This window comes from Tupaia chinensis, unplaced genomic scaffold (assembly GCF_000334495.1).
Source record: "Tupaia chinensis unplaced genomic scaffold, TupChi_1.0 Scaffold000119_1, whole genome shotgun sequence".
Classification (NCBI taxonomy): domain Eukaryota; kingdom Metazoa; phylum Chordata; class Mammalia; order Scandentia; family Tupaiidae; genus Tupaia; species Tupaia belangeri.
In genome coordinates, this window is record NW_006159585.1 from 4,932,890 (window position 1) to 4,948,537 (window position 15,648).

At 39.4% G+C, this 15,648-nt stretch overlaps 1 protein-coding gene across 1 annotated transcript in view; it reads left to right on the forward strand.

The window, feature by feature from the left end:
* Window positions 1-15,642, forward strand: part of SETBP1 (SET binding protein 1) — a 380,871-nt gene extending 365,229 nt beyond the window's left edge. The window contains exon 6 of the mRNA XM_006144402.3: window positions 11,492-15,642. Coding sequence (XP_006144464.2) covers window positions 11,492-12,015 — 524 coding nt within the window. The 3' untranslated portion in view covers window positions 12,016-15,642. The remainder of the gene's footprint in view (window positions 1-11,491) is intronic.
* Window positions 15,643-15,648: the final 6 nt, after the last annotated feature.

Sequence of the window (15,648 nt, forward strand, 5' to 3'; positions counted from 1 at the left end):
TAAGTGCAGCAGGGGACCAAGATCGGCGTCCCAGGCAGTGTTTCTGGGTGCACGGATAGAGTTTCATCACCAGAAAACAATTCTCCAAGATATCTTCTTACTCTTCAGCACCTGAAGATATTTTAAGAGGACTCTTCTAATGCCTAAATTGCCATAACCACAACTGGGGTCTTTGTCTTATGCAAGTTGCTAGAGCTAAGTGATTTGGGCTTTACATATGGAAAGTTCATTTTGTTGTGTAATTAATGGGAAGCAGACTCTGGGAAGCTGATGATCCAGGCCCTTATTTATATGAGAGCATATGTCTGTGTTTTGTTTATGACTCACTCTCTTACTCCAAGCATTGTAACTTGGGTTTGTTTATACTAACTTTTCCTAGAATCCAAGCCACATGGTATGTCAGCCAATAATTTATGTTCTCTAAAGGGGAAAGATGATGAATGAGCTTTTTCCTTTTATATCGTCAAATCTTAAATTGAGGAAGGAGTATTTGTTGCCTTGAGTCTGCACAAGCTTATATTTAAAAAAAGAAAAGAAAGAAAGAAAGAAAAAGTTAAAGCAATAATTTCCCCCCCCCAAAAAAAAAACTATTGGTGTAATGCTCAGAACTTGAGTGTATATATATATTTGCCAAGAGATCATATGACTCCTCTCCTATAATGAACCATTATAATTCTGGTCCAACTGTTCGGTAGTGAAATGACCATTCCTTGTGGAGGCTGTATTGGGGCAGGGAATACATGAGAAATCTCTGTATCTTCTTCTCAATTTTGTGGTCAACCGAAAACTCCCTAAAAAAGTAAAGTGTAGTAAAAAGAAAAAAAGACCATTAGTTTCTCCTCTCTCTCTCTCTCTCTCTCTCTCTCGCTATACACACACAAAAAACACTGTGTGTGTGTGTATAGATAGATAGATAGATAGATAGATAGATAGATAGATAGATTTCCTCAAAAAATCCTTTCATGGCTCACACACAAACTTCTCAAAATAGCTGATCGATGTTGGTTTAGGTCAAGTCTCAGTCCAAGTAAGCCAGCTGACCTTTGTGCAGTCATAGGCACAGGGGTGAGGGGCAGTTTAACACATTAGGCCAGGCACAAGGTATTCTTGTTCTGAGAATAAATATGGATGACTAAGATATATATTTTTCCCCTTAGGAAACACAATGTAAGAGGAGAGCTATGCAGCTCAATGCCATCATTCTAATATAGGACAAACTATGTGAAGTACTATCAGAGAAATAAAAGCAACATAAAGGGGGACAAAAATATCAATGTTGAAATGAGAGTCCATGATGGATTTTAGGCAAGATGATTTAATCAGAGGTTTAAAGAATAGATAGTATGTACCAGGATGTAAGCATTAATAAAAAGCTCTAAGACTGAGTTATAAACTGAATTCCAGTAAAATTTGGAGGCATTGAAATCTTACCTAGTTTTTTTGTTTGTTTCATTTTTAAAATTTTCTCACTAGGGCAGGAATGTTGCTTCTGGATAAAAGAAAACTGCAAGCTTTTCTTTGTTCTTCCTTTCCGACATCTGATACATTACCCCCTCTGACACAGAAATAATAGAGTTGAGCGCACACCTGTAGGCTATGCAAAGTTATTGTTTCTGTGGTACATCCCTCTTCTACTACCCAGACAAAAAATAAGAGAAAGTCTAAAGCAATGGGTATAAATTGCTTCTGTTTTTACAAATAATACAGGATACTTTGTTGTATAAATTGACTTAAAAAAAAAACTCCAATAAACAGAAAATGAGTACCATGCATGTAAGTCACTTTAATCAAGTCCACCAGGAGTCAAAGGGACAGGCATTAACTTTGAGGGTATTCACATCCTTTGAACATCCCTAAAAATCTGGGTACTCTTTAAAAAAGAAAAACAGATTCAAAACAGCAGACATTGGATGAACACCAACAAAATTAAACTTTGCACATCTAAATATATGCCTTGCATTTAAGTTCAAAAACCAGTTTTGCATAGCAATGGCCAGGTTCTATGCAGTTTATATGAAGGCACGACAGAGAGTTAATCAACCCTCTGTCCCCTGTGAACCAACAGTGTGACATTACCCAAAACAAAACAAAGCAAAACAGGATTTTTAAATTGTAGCCTTCATTAATATAAGTGCAGTGTTTTGATTATAGAAATGAATCAACCCAATTTTTCTCTAATAGTCACTTTATACTTTGGAAATCAATTCAGTTCTGGGCACCACAATGTAAGATGAACTTGAGCAGATAATAAAATCTCTATATAAGGCTGATCAAAATGGAATATAGTCTAAAATTCATCTCATAGGAAACACAGATGAAGGATTTGAGGGTGAAATGGAGGGTCTTACCTAGAACACAAAAGCCTTGGAGGTAGATGATTTTTACAAAATCATATTTGCCCAGGAGTAAGAGTCCTTCCAAGAAATTGGGAACTTTGTCTAGAGATACAGAACCTAGCACTAAAAAGTTAAAGATCAGATCCTCATCTTCTTTTTTTCTTTTTCTTTTTTTTAAGAGTTTTTTGCTTTTAGGGCATATGTGCTTGCTAAAGAGAGAGAGACAGAGATGGCGAGAGGGAAAGTGAGAATTCACCCTCTGGGGGGATGGCCACGCCAAAATTCCTTCCCCTCAATTTTCCTCCCAGGCTTTTGGGCATGTATGCACATGCGCCCAGCATGATTTTGAAGCCACTGGGTCCAGGACTCAAACCACGGTTGACCATGTGGGAGTGCAATGATGTAACCACTACACCATCTGCTCGCCCCTGGAACCTCGTCTTCTAATGAGTCCTGGTCAACATGTTTTCTACAAGATTGTCAATAAAAAACCTGAGTACTAAATAAAGAAATACACTTATTATTAAGACCATGAAGAAAAACAAAGCATAGATACCTACCATTTTATCTGTTTCTTGAAGTTCTAGTGTGGTCAATTAGGATTTAATTCATCTGAGCCTAAATATTTAAAATATGAAAATGTTTCTAAGGTAACATTTGTTATATGATTCATTGTTCTCCGCTGTATTTTTGTTCTTTCAAAATTTAAGAGAAAAAGGTCTCTCACAATCAGGTAAGAACATGCATGTACAGTAGTTGGAGTATTATGTAAGGGATGGTATTTATGGTTAAGAATAAAGCTAAACCACATTTGAGAGGAAAGAAAAAAGAAATATAAAGAGCCCTTTGAGAGGGTGTGATCACCCCCGCTGTGTGACCAACTGGCGTGCTGTGAGACTCAACAGATGTAGCATCAAACTTTTTGGCGTTAACTGTGTTTCTATCCTGCTTCCCATGTTGTCTAATGAGCATGCTGGGGCTTGATCCACATTTCAACAAACAAAAGCTGAAGTTGATAGAAACAGGTAGGGCTAAATGGCCCTAGCATTCCTCAGTTTACCAGTGCTATCACTCCCAACTCCTTTCCAATATCCTATGAAGCAACTCTGACCCTAATAAATATCATCTCCAGAAAAGCTCCCAGACTTTAAAGACTCTTCTGTCACCCCATCCTGGGTAAACCCTACTGATGGATATGCACAGCATATCTTATTTTAAGCTATCACTTCTTTTGCTAGTTCTCTGGTCTCTGAGCTCTCTTCCCTCAGCTTTCTCAGGCCTGGACAAAGTCTGGTTACTTTCCTTGCAACCTACTAGTGTTCTTACTTATCTCAGATTCTCTTTGAAATGAGTTACCATTGTCTTTATCTGAGTCACAGGTGGTTTGTCCAACCCACGGGCACATAAAATGATTGGCATTATTTCTCCATATTCAAGACTCTGAAAATCTAGAGACCAGGACCTCAGAATTGCTAATCAAATAAAAGAATGCCCAGCATCAAATTCTAGAAGTTCTCCATGGATAGGCAACCTCCTGACTGCCATGGAATTAGAAGTAATTCAGAGAAAGGTGTTCTAGAGACTAAAAAGATTAATGTTATCCAGACTTCAGTCTCTGTTTCACATTATTATAATCTGAAACAATTCAGCAGCAAATACTGATTGAGCATCTATAATGAAAACAAAAGTGTGCTCTTTCTTTCTAGGAGAAAGAAGAACAACACACATTCTTTGCCTTTGAGAGGTTTTAATACTTCTTAGGCCATTGGTACTTGTGATAAAGTAATTTGAAGATCTGATTCTGAATTCAGTTTGTTTTAATACTAGTTATTAGTAGATATTTCTGGTGAACAAAATATATTACATCTATTGATCCAGAGAACACAATGTATTATTGACTGTGCTTAAATTATATAAATTATAGCAGGGTTTTTTGTTGAAATGTAGCTAACTTTATTGCATAATAATTAGATGCTCTTGCAAATCAGAAGGCATTGCATTTTTTGATGAGTCTAAGTCTCTGAAACTCTTCATTTAGAAGTTAAGCTCCATTTATAAGATTTTTTTAATTTAAAGATTAAAGAAATTTTGTAGGTTATAATACATCATTTTCAGTAACAAAATTACCAAACAGTGGCCACCTATCTAGGAAGATGCCCTAGGCACTTACTATTTAGTGGTGTTTCCTACTTCAGAAGTCACTCACCGACAGATGCTCACACCTACACACCACACTACTTCTCTTTCTTCATCAGTCAAACTTCCCACCTCACTTCCTACCTTGTCTCAAGGAAAAATAGAAAATAGCAGCAAAACCAAGACAAGGAGCCCCCAGGCCATTGCAGTTCAGATAGATGAGGGAGAAAAACAAAACAAATCAAAAACCCAAGAAAAACCTCTTATTTGAATAGTTCAGCAGTTATTATTCTTCAAAGAAGCTAGTCACATTTTCACAGAAACCTTGAAGTATATTAAAATGTTTTTTAAAATAGAAACACTTCCTATCATGACAAACCTCCTTCATCTACCAACTAATTCTGAATCGCTGCTTCGAACTTGCAGAGCAGTACACTTATACTTGTGCTGAAAACAGCATCAACTCGGATAGCCTCTACCTTGCACAAGCCTCACCAGCAGAGGCAACTTGTCACCTTTTTCTAAAGAGCTTTTAAGGCCAGCACTGCAGAAGGTTCATTTAAATTCACAGGATGGAGAAAGAAAGTTTATATGCCTGGACAGGTTACCTTACTCTTCCATTAGAAAGTAAAAAGCAGTATTAGGAGAGAAGAGACCATCAGACCATCATGAAGTCAAATCCAAGTACAAAGTACAAAAAAGAAAACAAACAATAAAAAAATAAAAAATAAACAAACAAAATACAATTTACGTTGGAGAATGTGCAAGAATTGAATTCCTTTGAGCTTGTACTTGCTGGCCATGTTGTGTGTACCAGATCATGTACTGCTATGTGAGCAGACCTGTGCTGAGAATTCTAGAAGTACAGGGAAAAGATGTGGCCTTTGGCTTCAAAAAATCTTCTAAAGTGTATCAACACATAAAGTGATTCATGCTGTAGTTCTCTGCCTTAATTCAGGCAAGTATGTTTCAGGTCTACCCAACTTGGAAGACAGTTCAACTCTAGACCATTTAGCCTTCCCCAACATCTCCCCACCTCCTCTTAGAGACATTTGGATAGCACGAAAAACGTTAAGGAATCCAGAGATTAATTGACCTTCCTCTCTGACCCACCCAAATCTTCCTTGCAAAACTAAGATGTGTTTTGCACATGGACAAAAACACAGTCTAAAAACACTGGCATCTATTTCTTGGGAATCTTGAATGTAACTAAATGTTGTTAGCTTTTGTCTTGGCTCATGGGGCCTATACTACATCCATAAAGTCTGAGTATAAAAAGCACTGCTAAACCCTTTCTTCAGTTATCATAAAATATACAGCAAAATCAACAGAAGGCTGATAAACCAATCCTCTGATATGAAAATAAAAAGATGGAAAATCTAGATTTGGATCCAAGCTAACTCCTCTATTTACCTGGCAGTTTTAAAAACAGACATGGTTTAGAAGATGATTTGTATTACAGAGTTACAAAGAAGTGAATTTTCATTTTGCGTGGGCCAGCCCTAATTATTCTTTAAAACTAACAAAGAACAGGCAAGATATAGGACAATTATAGGAAGAAAAGGAAATATGGAATCAATCTTGCAGCAAGAGTCCAATAATGAAACAATTTAAAGAGAGAAAAATCTGTAAACATTTAGCGAGACAGTGAAATCACAAGCAATAAGGAGAAAGATCTGTGAATATCAAACTCTGCCAAGTCCAAAGTCCTCTTCCTCCCACACCAGAATTTCAAAATTATTAGATGAAATAAACCCCACATTTGGGGAAGGCAATTAATAATAAGTATAAGAAAGAGTTATAGACATCTTTAAATCTAGAAGTGAACTTTGACAGCATCTTGTCCAACTATCCAGTGTAACAGATGAAGAAATGGAGACCCGGAGGGGTCTGGGTCTCATCCTAGTTCACCGTGACTTCCAGCTTTCCCTGCGCAGTCATTTCTATGACACTACACGCTGTTATTATTCGCACACAAGGATAACAAATGTAAACTGAAAGTTTGGGTGATAAGCATAAGGACAAAATGAAATTCAGATGTTCTGTAGAAGTGAGAAACCCCAAAGATGACAAGGTATTAAGGAAAAAAAAAAGAGGGATACTAAATCTGAACACCTAACGGCATCAGTGGAGATTGGCTCATGACATATGTTTACAAATAACACGCAGAGACCTCATTCATTATTTTGTGTGCTCAAACCAAGGAAGCAGCTATCAGTGTGAGCTTTCTAAGGACACAGAGGAGGCATGCCTTACCTTGCACATTTCCTTTCTCCTTCCAAAATTAATCAGATGAAATAGAGTCCCAAGAGGATGAAAACCAGAGCAGTCCCCAGTCCTAAGCTTCTAAGAAGTATTTATCACTACTTATCACTTATAAAGTTTTAACCTTGTAGTACAGAAAAGGCCAAGCATACAGCAAAGGGGGTAGAACAGCATTATAAACCTCTGTGTAGTCATCATTCAGCTTCAACTGTTTGAACTCACGGTCACTCTTGCTTCATCAATATTTCTACCTACCTACCTTCTCCCTTTCTTAGTATTTTGAAACCAACCCCAGATGACAGCATATAGTTTTATCTATAAATATTTGGGTATGGAAAGGATCCTCATCAGGGTCTTGTCATACCACCAATCCTTCTCCAAGTCTTCCAGCAGTCAGTCTCACAGATGTGCCCACAGGTGTGCCAGGCATGTTCAGGTTGACCCGGGATCTGCACAGCAGTGTCCTACCTCCTGTGCCACCTACTTTGTTATGCATTTCTAAAAGATAGGTACTCAAAAACAAACAACAACAAAAAATCAAACCATAATCACAATGCAATGATCATACCTGAGAAAATTAGCAATAATTATACACTAATAATTAGCAATAATTATATGAATTGCCCAGACACACTGCAAATTTCCATTTATTTCATAATTTTTTTAACACTTTTTTTAGGTTTGGTATCCAAATAAGATCATGTTCTTCAGTTTCTTTTAATTTACAGGTTCCCTCTCCCCTCATTCTTCAATTTATTTGAAGATTAGATTTTTGGGAACCGGCAGTTAGCGTAATGGCTATGTCGCTGGACTCCCACGTAGTCGACCGCGGTTCACGTCCCGGACCCGGTGGCTTAAAACTCACGCCGGGCACGTATGCGTGTGTGCCGAAGATCCTGAGAGGAGAATGGAGGACAAGGGATTGTGGCATGGCCATCCCCCCTTGGGGGTGATTTCTCGCTTTCTGTCTCTATGTCTCTCTCTGTCTGTCTGGCGAGCGCACGTGCCCTACAGTGAAAATCTCTCAAAAAAAAAAAAAAAAGACTAGATTTTTTACCTCCGGTTTCCTGTACACTGTATTTCACTTACTGAATAATTGTGTGTCCTCTGTCCTCTGCATTTTAAGGTGGTCAGTTCTAGGGGAGTACTTCCCAAATGGCAATCACTAGCCACATGTGGCTATTTAAATTAAAATTAAATTGAAGAGTCAGTTTCTCAGTCATGCTAGCCACATTCCAAGGGTCAGTAGCCATGTGGCCACAATATGAGTCAGCTCAGATAAAGAACATTTCCACCACTGCAGAAACTTATGTTAGACAACCATATTCTACAGGCATAATAAAGTTCTATGAACTAGCTTTGTACGGAAGTAAATGTGAAATCTCATCCACCAAGTCTTTGGCTCCCAGTTGATCTCTCATGCAGTAGCCACTTTAAACCTCCACAATTGGACACTGAAAATGAAATAAAAACTCAGAGGATCTCTACATTCTAGAATTTAAATAAGTGAGATGCTTACAAATACTTCTGTTATTTGCTTTTTACAGTTTATTTATTCCATGGGAAAGAAATAGACAGAAACAGAGAGAAATAAAGAGGTGCCCCCACAACAGGGTCTTTTTGCCAAAATCCACCCCCTGCCTCAGCTAGCCAGGACCACAGGTGTGCACTCATGTGCCTGGCCTAACCACGGGGAATTTGGGACATGAACTCAAGACTTTCTCATATGGCTTCAGCATCATGGAACACTGCATTATTGCTGCCACTACTGTGGCTGGACATCATCTTTTTTTTTTTTTAAGAATATGTAGCTTGTTTATTTTGACAGATGTATAATGTTCCATTTGAATGCTTCATAGCTAATGTGTTACACTGTTAACATTTAGATTATGTTCACTTTTCTGTTAACCCCTCCTGCCAACACTGTGCAGTGTTTCCAGTTTCATGTATCATTACCACTACTAAATAGTTTCAGACTTTCTATTTTACCAATATGAATTCATATATATTCAATATTAGTATAACTACAACTGTGAAAGGAGAAAGAATGGAATAGAGAGGGGAGAAATGGCTTAGCTCAACGTACAGCATTTTCTTTCTTTGTAATAATTAAGCCAATATGGCAAAAAGTTACTATTTGTTTAAGGTGAATGATGGATCCAAAGGAGTTGATTATATTATTTTTAATATTGTTTAGTAGATTTACACAAACAGAATCAATATTTATTTTATAATCACTTTTTAATGCAAGGATTTAAAAAATTATGCTGCATTCAACAATTTTTTGAAAAGGGAATTATCAACTTGGTGTTTACTTGCTTTTTTTTTCAGTTTTCATTTTTGTTTGTTTGTTTCTTGGCATTTCACTATAAAGGGAAAACACTTAAAGGGACAATCCATTGATTATATGTCCTAAATGATCTTCAGCTCATGGAATATTGCAATCAAGCTTTATTTGGTAATAATATTGCCAACTAACTCATTTACTATATATTTGTATGCTATAATGTATATCACATTGCATTTTCATCCTCTGTGGGTGATATAAACTAAGAAGTTTATATCATAAACTTATGCCATAAGCTTTGTGAAGTATTTTGGATGAGTGTTCATTTACTCATGAATTATGTGGACAATTTCTTGTCTCTGACATGGAGGCGTGCTAACATGAATGTCATCATATTTGCAATAATTGCTTTAAAATTCCAAACTAGGCGTCCTTTAGAAAGTACAACTGTAAAGCAGCAAAGAATAGTCTGAATTGTCAGTCCAAAAGTAATTTTTCATTCCTTGCATGTATGGAGGCACAGTGGTAGGCCTGTGAGGGACAAGACATAAAGACACACAAGGACTGGCCCCTGCACCTGAGAACTTAGTCAAGCAATCATTTCCTTTTACTAGACTAACTACGGAAATTAGACAGCCTCATAGTCTGAAGCTCACTGTGACTTCCTTCTTTGTAGATCTTTATAACTTAGTTTGAAGATCATTCATAGTCATTCATCACTGTCGGTCTCACTGACCTCTGGCCAAAAGCAGTAGCACTTTGACCCAGGCTGTGGACCTCAACTCTTCCTACTTCAGGAAGCTGGTGGCATCAATGACTTCAAATAAAACCTTTCTGGAGATCAGTGATGGGCATGAGGGGGAAAGAGCCTAAGCAGAAAAAAAGAATGAAGTGGGGTACTCAAGAATAAGGGACCTTGGCATCCATGATTTTTCTTCTTCTCTTCCTTCCTTCCTTCCTTCCTCCCTTCCTGTCTCTTAAGATATTTATTCTGTTTCTGAACTAGGAGATAAAAAAATAGTGGGAAAGAACAATAGGCCAAGATGCTAATAACACATATTCTGCCACCAGCCTAAGTCTTCTCCACGGAAGAGCTTCTTTGGGTTGAGATTCTGAGTAAATCACAGTATCAAAGAATTCAGTGAGGACATACCTCTTATGTAGATAAATAGCCAGAGTGATGGATGGCCAGTGAGCAGGTGGACGGTCGACTGTGTGAGAGTGTGTGTGCCTGTGCACATGCAGGTATCTACTCATGTACAGAACGAGGAAAAGAGTGATCTAAGCAGCAAAGGTCAGCTACATCTGGAAGTCATTCACACTTCATGGTGTCTAAACTTCAAACAATGCAGTTTTGAAAGCCATTTAGTGGCCAAGTCCTTAGTACAGGACTTCCTAAGATGAGAAATTCAGCTCATAAACTAGAGATGAATCTGGCTACAGAACATGAAAAGAGCTATTTGCAAACTACAGTCCAGTAGGGGGAGTGTAAATAACTCAGAAACACCTGGCTGATATTTCTCTTGAGGATCCCAGAGGATGAATCAGTTCAGAAAGACTTGGTTAATTTGATATCATCAGACAATTTGACAAGTCCAGAACACTGCCAGGGATGGGGAGGTGAAGGTGGGAGAGAGGTGGATAGCATGCTGGTGGCATCTCAACTACTGTGTTCAAGAAGTAATCATCTCTCTGCCAGTGGAGGAGAGCTAGGAATATGCTACATGTTGCAGTTACATCTTCTAGGTCAGACCAAAGCACCTCTTCCATGAAGTTGATGGTACATGTGTATGCTTGATATGGAAGACAAAATGCCTTTTATTCATGTAGTGGGAACAAAAAGGCAAAGTATAATGTAATGCTAAATTGAATTGAATCAAACATGAAAAAGACAGGCAAGGTGGCAAAGTAGTTAGCCACTGTCCATGGACCCATATGGAAGATGCCAGGTCGTTCCCATGATCCTGACCAACTGGGAAGCCCAGAAGGTGATCTCGTCAGGAGAGCCTGTTGAAGACACTTGTCTCTCACTCTCACAAAAGAAAAAGAAAGTTGTAAAAAATGTCAAAAACTGGATAAAGGAATTAAACCTCTAATAAGTAAAAGCATGAGAAAACTCATATTGTGCTTCTGGAATTGATTCCCAGGACAAGCCACTTCCACAGTGTGAGCCTCTCTTCCACATCTGGAAAAGAGGGACAGCAGTATTTCACATAATTATTTTAAGGATTAAAGCAATGTAAACAGAAATGTTTCCTACATGTCATAGACAATGAACTAGTATTTATCTTTACTATTTTTAATTTTTAATAAAGAGGAAGAATAAACATTGGGTACTGAGTCACATCTATAGCATTAATTCTCCCTCATCTTTACAGTCACATATAAAGCTAGTCATGAGTGAAAAGGCTGGGTTTCAGGCAGCCAGTGCCTTATGCTCAATTTCCTCTTTCTTCCTCTTCTGCAGCCAGCAACTCCCTGAAGAAGCGATTCAAGCGGAGGGAGATCGAAGCCATCCAGTGCGAGGTGCGGAAGATGTGCAACTATACCAAGATTCTGTCCACCAAGAAGAACCTGGACCACGTGAACAAGATCCTGAAGGCCAAGCGGCTGCAGAGACAATCAAAGACAGGCAACAACTTTGTTAAAAAGAGGCGAGGGCGTCCCCGGAAGCAGCCTACCCAGTTTGATGAGGACTCCAGAGACCAAATGCCCGTGCTGGAAAAGTGCATTGACCTGCCCAGCAAAAGGGGGCAGAAGCCCAGCCTGAGCCCGCTTGTGCTGGAGCCGGCGGTCAGCCAAGACACCATCATGGCCACCATCGAGGCGGTCATTCACATGGCGCGGGAGGCACCTCCTCTGCCCCCACCTCCCCCTCCTCCCCTCCCACCCCCCTCCTGCTCAGTCCCCTCAGCAACCGCCCCCGCAGCAGTCCCTTCCCCAGGAGGAGGAGGTGAAAGCCAAGAGGCAGAGGAAATCTCGAGGCAGTGAGAGCGAAGTCCTTCCCTAGGTGGGCGTCTGAACCTGGGGCTGGGCAACTGACACATTGGAAGTGCAGTGAGCCGGGGTGGGGGAAATCCCCACTGCAGGGACATCTATGCCCTTCTCTCCAGGAGCTGAGCAGGCAGAATCAGGCCAGATGACAAGGTTGAGCCATCAGGAGCTCTTGGGAAAACAAAACAGGGGGACGACCTTCAAGAGCAGTGTGTCTGCTTCACAGCAGTTCGCAGCCCAGCGGCACTTGGGTCTCTCTAGATCCTTACAGGTGAGCAGAAGACCATCAAGAAGGAGGAGGCTGATGGTACTCTCTGACCGCCACCGGCCTCCCACATCTGAGGTGCGCCCTTGTTTCCAATTTCATTTGCTGGCCAGGGAAATCCGAAGGGAAACACCTTCAATTAGGAAACATTCCAAGGGGAGAAAAGCTGCAAATTTCTCAACTGGCTTTGTTGTAACTCGCTTCCATTTCATTGGTTTTTATTCCTTTTGGTTTTCAAGATCTACTAGGCTTTGGTGCACCAACATTATCTTCAGGTGGCCAGAATCTTTCCATTAATGATACAGTTTCTCAGATGGAATCATGTGATCAGAAAGTGGAATCCTAGTGACAGGCAACTTCAAACTTGCATCCATATTCTTCTGTTTGCCTCCTCTATTGCACTACACTGATGTTTAGCATCATCTGTTCCTACCTTTCTTTTGCGCACTGTACTCCCATATACCTTGTCATTAACTTACTTGCTGCCTTCTTTGTCTTGGTAAACATCTAAATCATGTAAAAAATCTGCCCTGTATTGTAAAGTTCACTTGGCATGCTGTCTCGAGGAACCAGGCTTTGAACACAATCATTGTGGAACACACACTCAGTATTGATAGAGCCTTTTTAATAAGTGACTCAGCAGCCAAGGTTATGTTGACCCAGGTGTCAACTAGGTTATTTTTGTACTCAAAACATATCACCAGAGAATAGGCAGAATAAAATGGTTTTAGAGCCCCCAGCAAATGGAATAACTGAGAAATTGCCAAAAACTGAAACCACAGACCCATCAGAAAGACAAGTGTGTAGCAATGCCTTGGTATGTAATCTTTTTCATTCAAATAACTATCATAGGTTGTTGAAAAAGGGAAACAAACAAACAAAAACAATAGAAGATGTCCATCCTCTTGATAATTATTTCTTATGAGCAAATGGGAATAAGTGTTCTTATCTGAAAAAAAAAAAAAAGAAAAAAGAAAATGTTCAAAGGGTATCACCACTTCAATTGTATCAAGCCACCTTGGACAAAGAATCCAAATTGTGGTTGCCTTAATAAACTAAAACCTTTTTGTACATAATGTAATTATAAATCTATCAGTCTGCATGGATGCAAACTGTGTGTGACAAATCGTCGTCTAAATGGTCAATTTCAACTGTACATTTCTCATCCAAGTTGTACTCTACCCACTGGTTTAGCGTGGACAGATACTCCATCTCTATTATCCATTTCCACAGCCCAAGTAAAACAGGTTAAGAAGACTCAGACTGAATATGAAGTTATTCCATTGCCGTAGATGTTTTTTGAAAGTCAGATGTGGAAATTTCAAATAAGTATTTCAATTTCCTCTTTTACTCCTCCCTTTTACCTTCCCCAAGACATCAAACACCTGGCATGGTAGATTATAGAAAGAGAGACACTGAGAGAGAGAATTACATTTTCTGATGGGAATTAGACTATCTAGTTTACTTCCAAATTAAGTTTCTTTACAGGAAGTTGGGACCAGCTGGAAATTGTATTATCACTGCAAAACACAATATTATTTCCTTAGAGATAGATAGATTTTTGTTGGAAACATAAGAGAATATGTGATGAGGTATCTACGGGAGTAAATTTTAAAATCTCTAGTTAATTTGCTTGCAAACATCACAGCTCTGTATGGCACCAACTGTTGGCTGAAATTACCCACAGAGTTATCCTGTTCTGCACTGTCACTGTGGACTTCACGTCATTTGCTGCCCACTAGGTCAGTCACATTTAATCCTAGCAATATGTAAGTTTAAAGGACTGCATTCCCCTGTACTCTAAAGCTTATATCCTAGATACTCAGTTTATGACCTGGGCTGACCTTTGGCATTTCACACAAGTTGAACAGCAAAATCAAACCAGCCATTTTCAATTTGTCATTTCCAAGCCATGTTTGAGCCCTTCCAAAGTCACCAGGGAGGAAGGTTTAAATTGGCCCTTCTCACCTTACCATTTCTATGAAAGAGCAAGCATTTTCATTCCAATTAAGCCATAGAGAGGTTTCTCTTCCTGTTGAATGTTGAAAAGCATTTCCTTTATTCTTTCTTTTGCCCTTCCTCTTGTCCTGTGTTGCACTCTCTCCACAACCAACACTGTAAGCAGAAAATCTTGCAGACGAGAAGGAGCTGGCACTCAATACACTTCTTAAAGAAGCACTCAAAGTTTAAGGAGCATTCATCTCTAGATGAGAAGTTCCTAATAACTTTGGGATACATTAGAACTTTTAAACCAATGCAAGATACTCCAGATACCGCAGAGTGGCTGTCTTCCCATGAATTTGGGTCTGTGGCTATTACATGAAAACCCTAAGAATAGATTAGAAAACTGCAGAGGACAAAAGCTGAGGCAAACAGCCACTTGCAGGTAGAAGCAAGTCTAATCACTTACCCAGCTTCCTTTCTGTACCACCCAGTTCTTCCTGAGTATCATGTTACTTTTGTCTCCTCCTGCTTTTCATTAACCTTCCTCATCCCATCAGAACAATCGTTTCCTTGTTCCCTAACCATCCCCTGTCCTTTAGCATCTCTTCTCTTGTGCAGGCTCACTCACTCAACACTGGTCAATCTAGTTCCACATCTAGTTGGTTGCAGAGCCAGGAAGAAAACCCAATTCTCCTGACCCAGATTGTGAAGACCTTTAGCCACCAATACTGCCTTCTGAGGCTGCGTTTTGATTTTAAGTGGAAGGCCCTTGGGATACATAGCACCACAAAATATTTTGTAGTCAGAGAAACTACTTGATTTTCACTTTCTTTGCCCTTAGAATAGTAACTATCAGCAAACAGGTGGGGGGGACCCAGTGTTTGATTAGGATCAGAGATGAAAAACTATTGAAATCTAGATATCAAAGCCTCCTTCAAGGTGATGATAGATCTTTAATCCACTTTAGTAAGCGGCTAGAGGGCCACTTACTTTTCAACCCCTCATCTCAAATGAGAGGAACAAACGTTTTAAGCTCCTCAGATAGCCTGGCTTTGGCTGCAACCCAAGGAAAAAAAGGTCAAAGGGAAGGAGAGCATGGCAAGTGCTGGTGTGTGACTTGGCAGGACCAGGACTCAGCAGCCACAGACATCCCAAGGAAGGTGACTAAGGGGCCAGCAAAAGACCAGCATGGTAACTTGGCTGCTGTCTGAAGTGGAAGGCCATGTTCAGTGGCAGTCAGAATTTGTGTCCTACACATTGCTGAGTCTATAAATGTGATAAGCAAGTGGTGACAGAATTATAGTATAAGGTGATGTACTACATGCAGATCATAAAGGATTTGGTTTTAAGACTTAAGTAGAAAATCCCACTCCTAGCTTATTACTCAACAATATTCAGATAATGAGCTTTTGGAGAATATT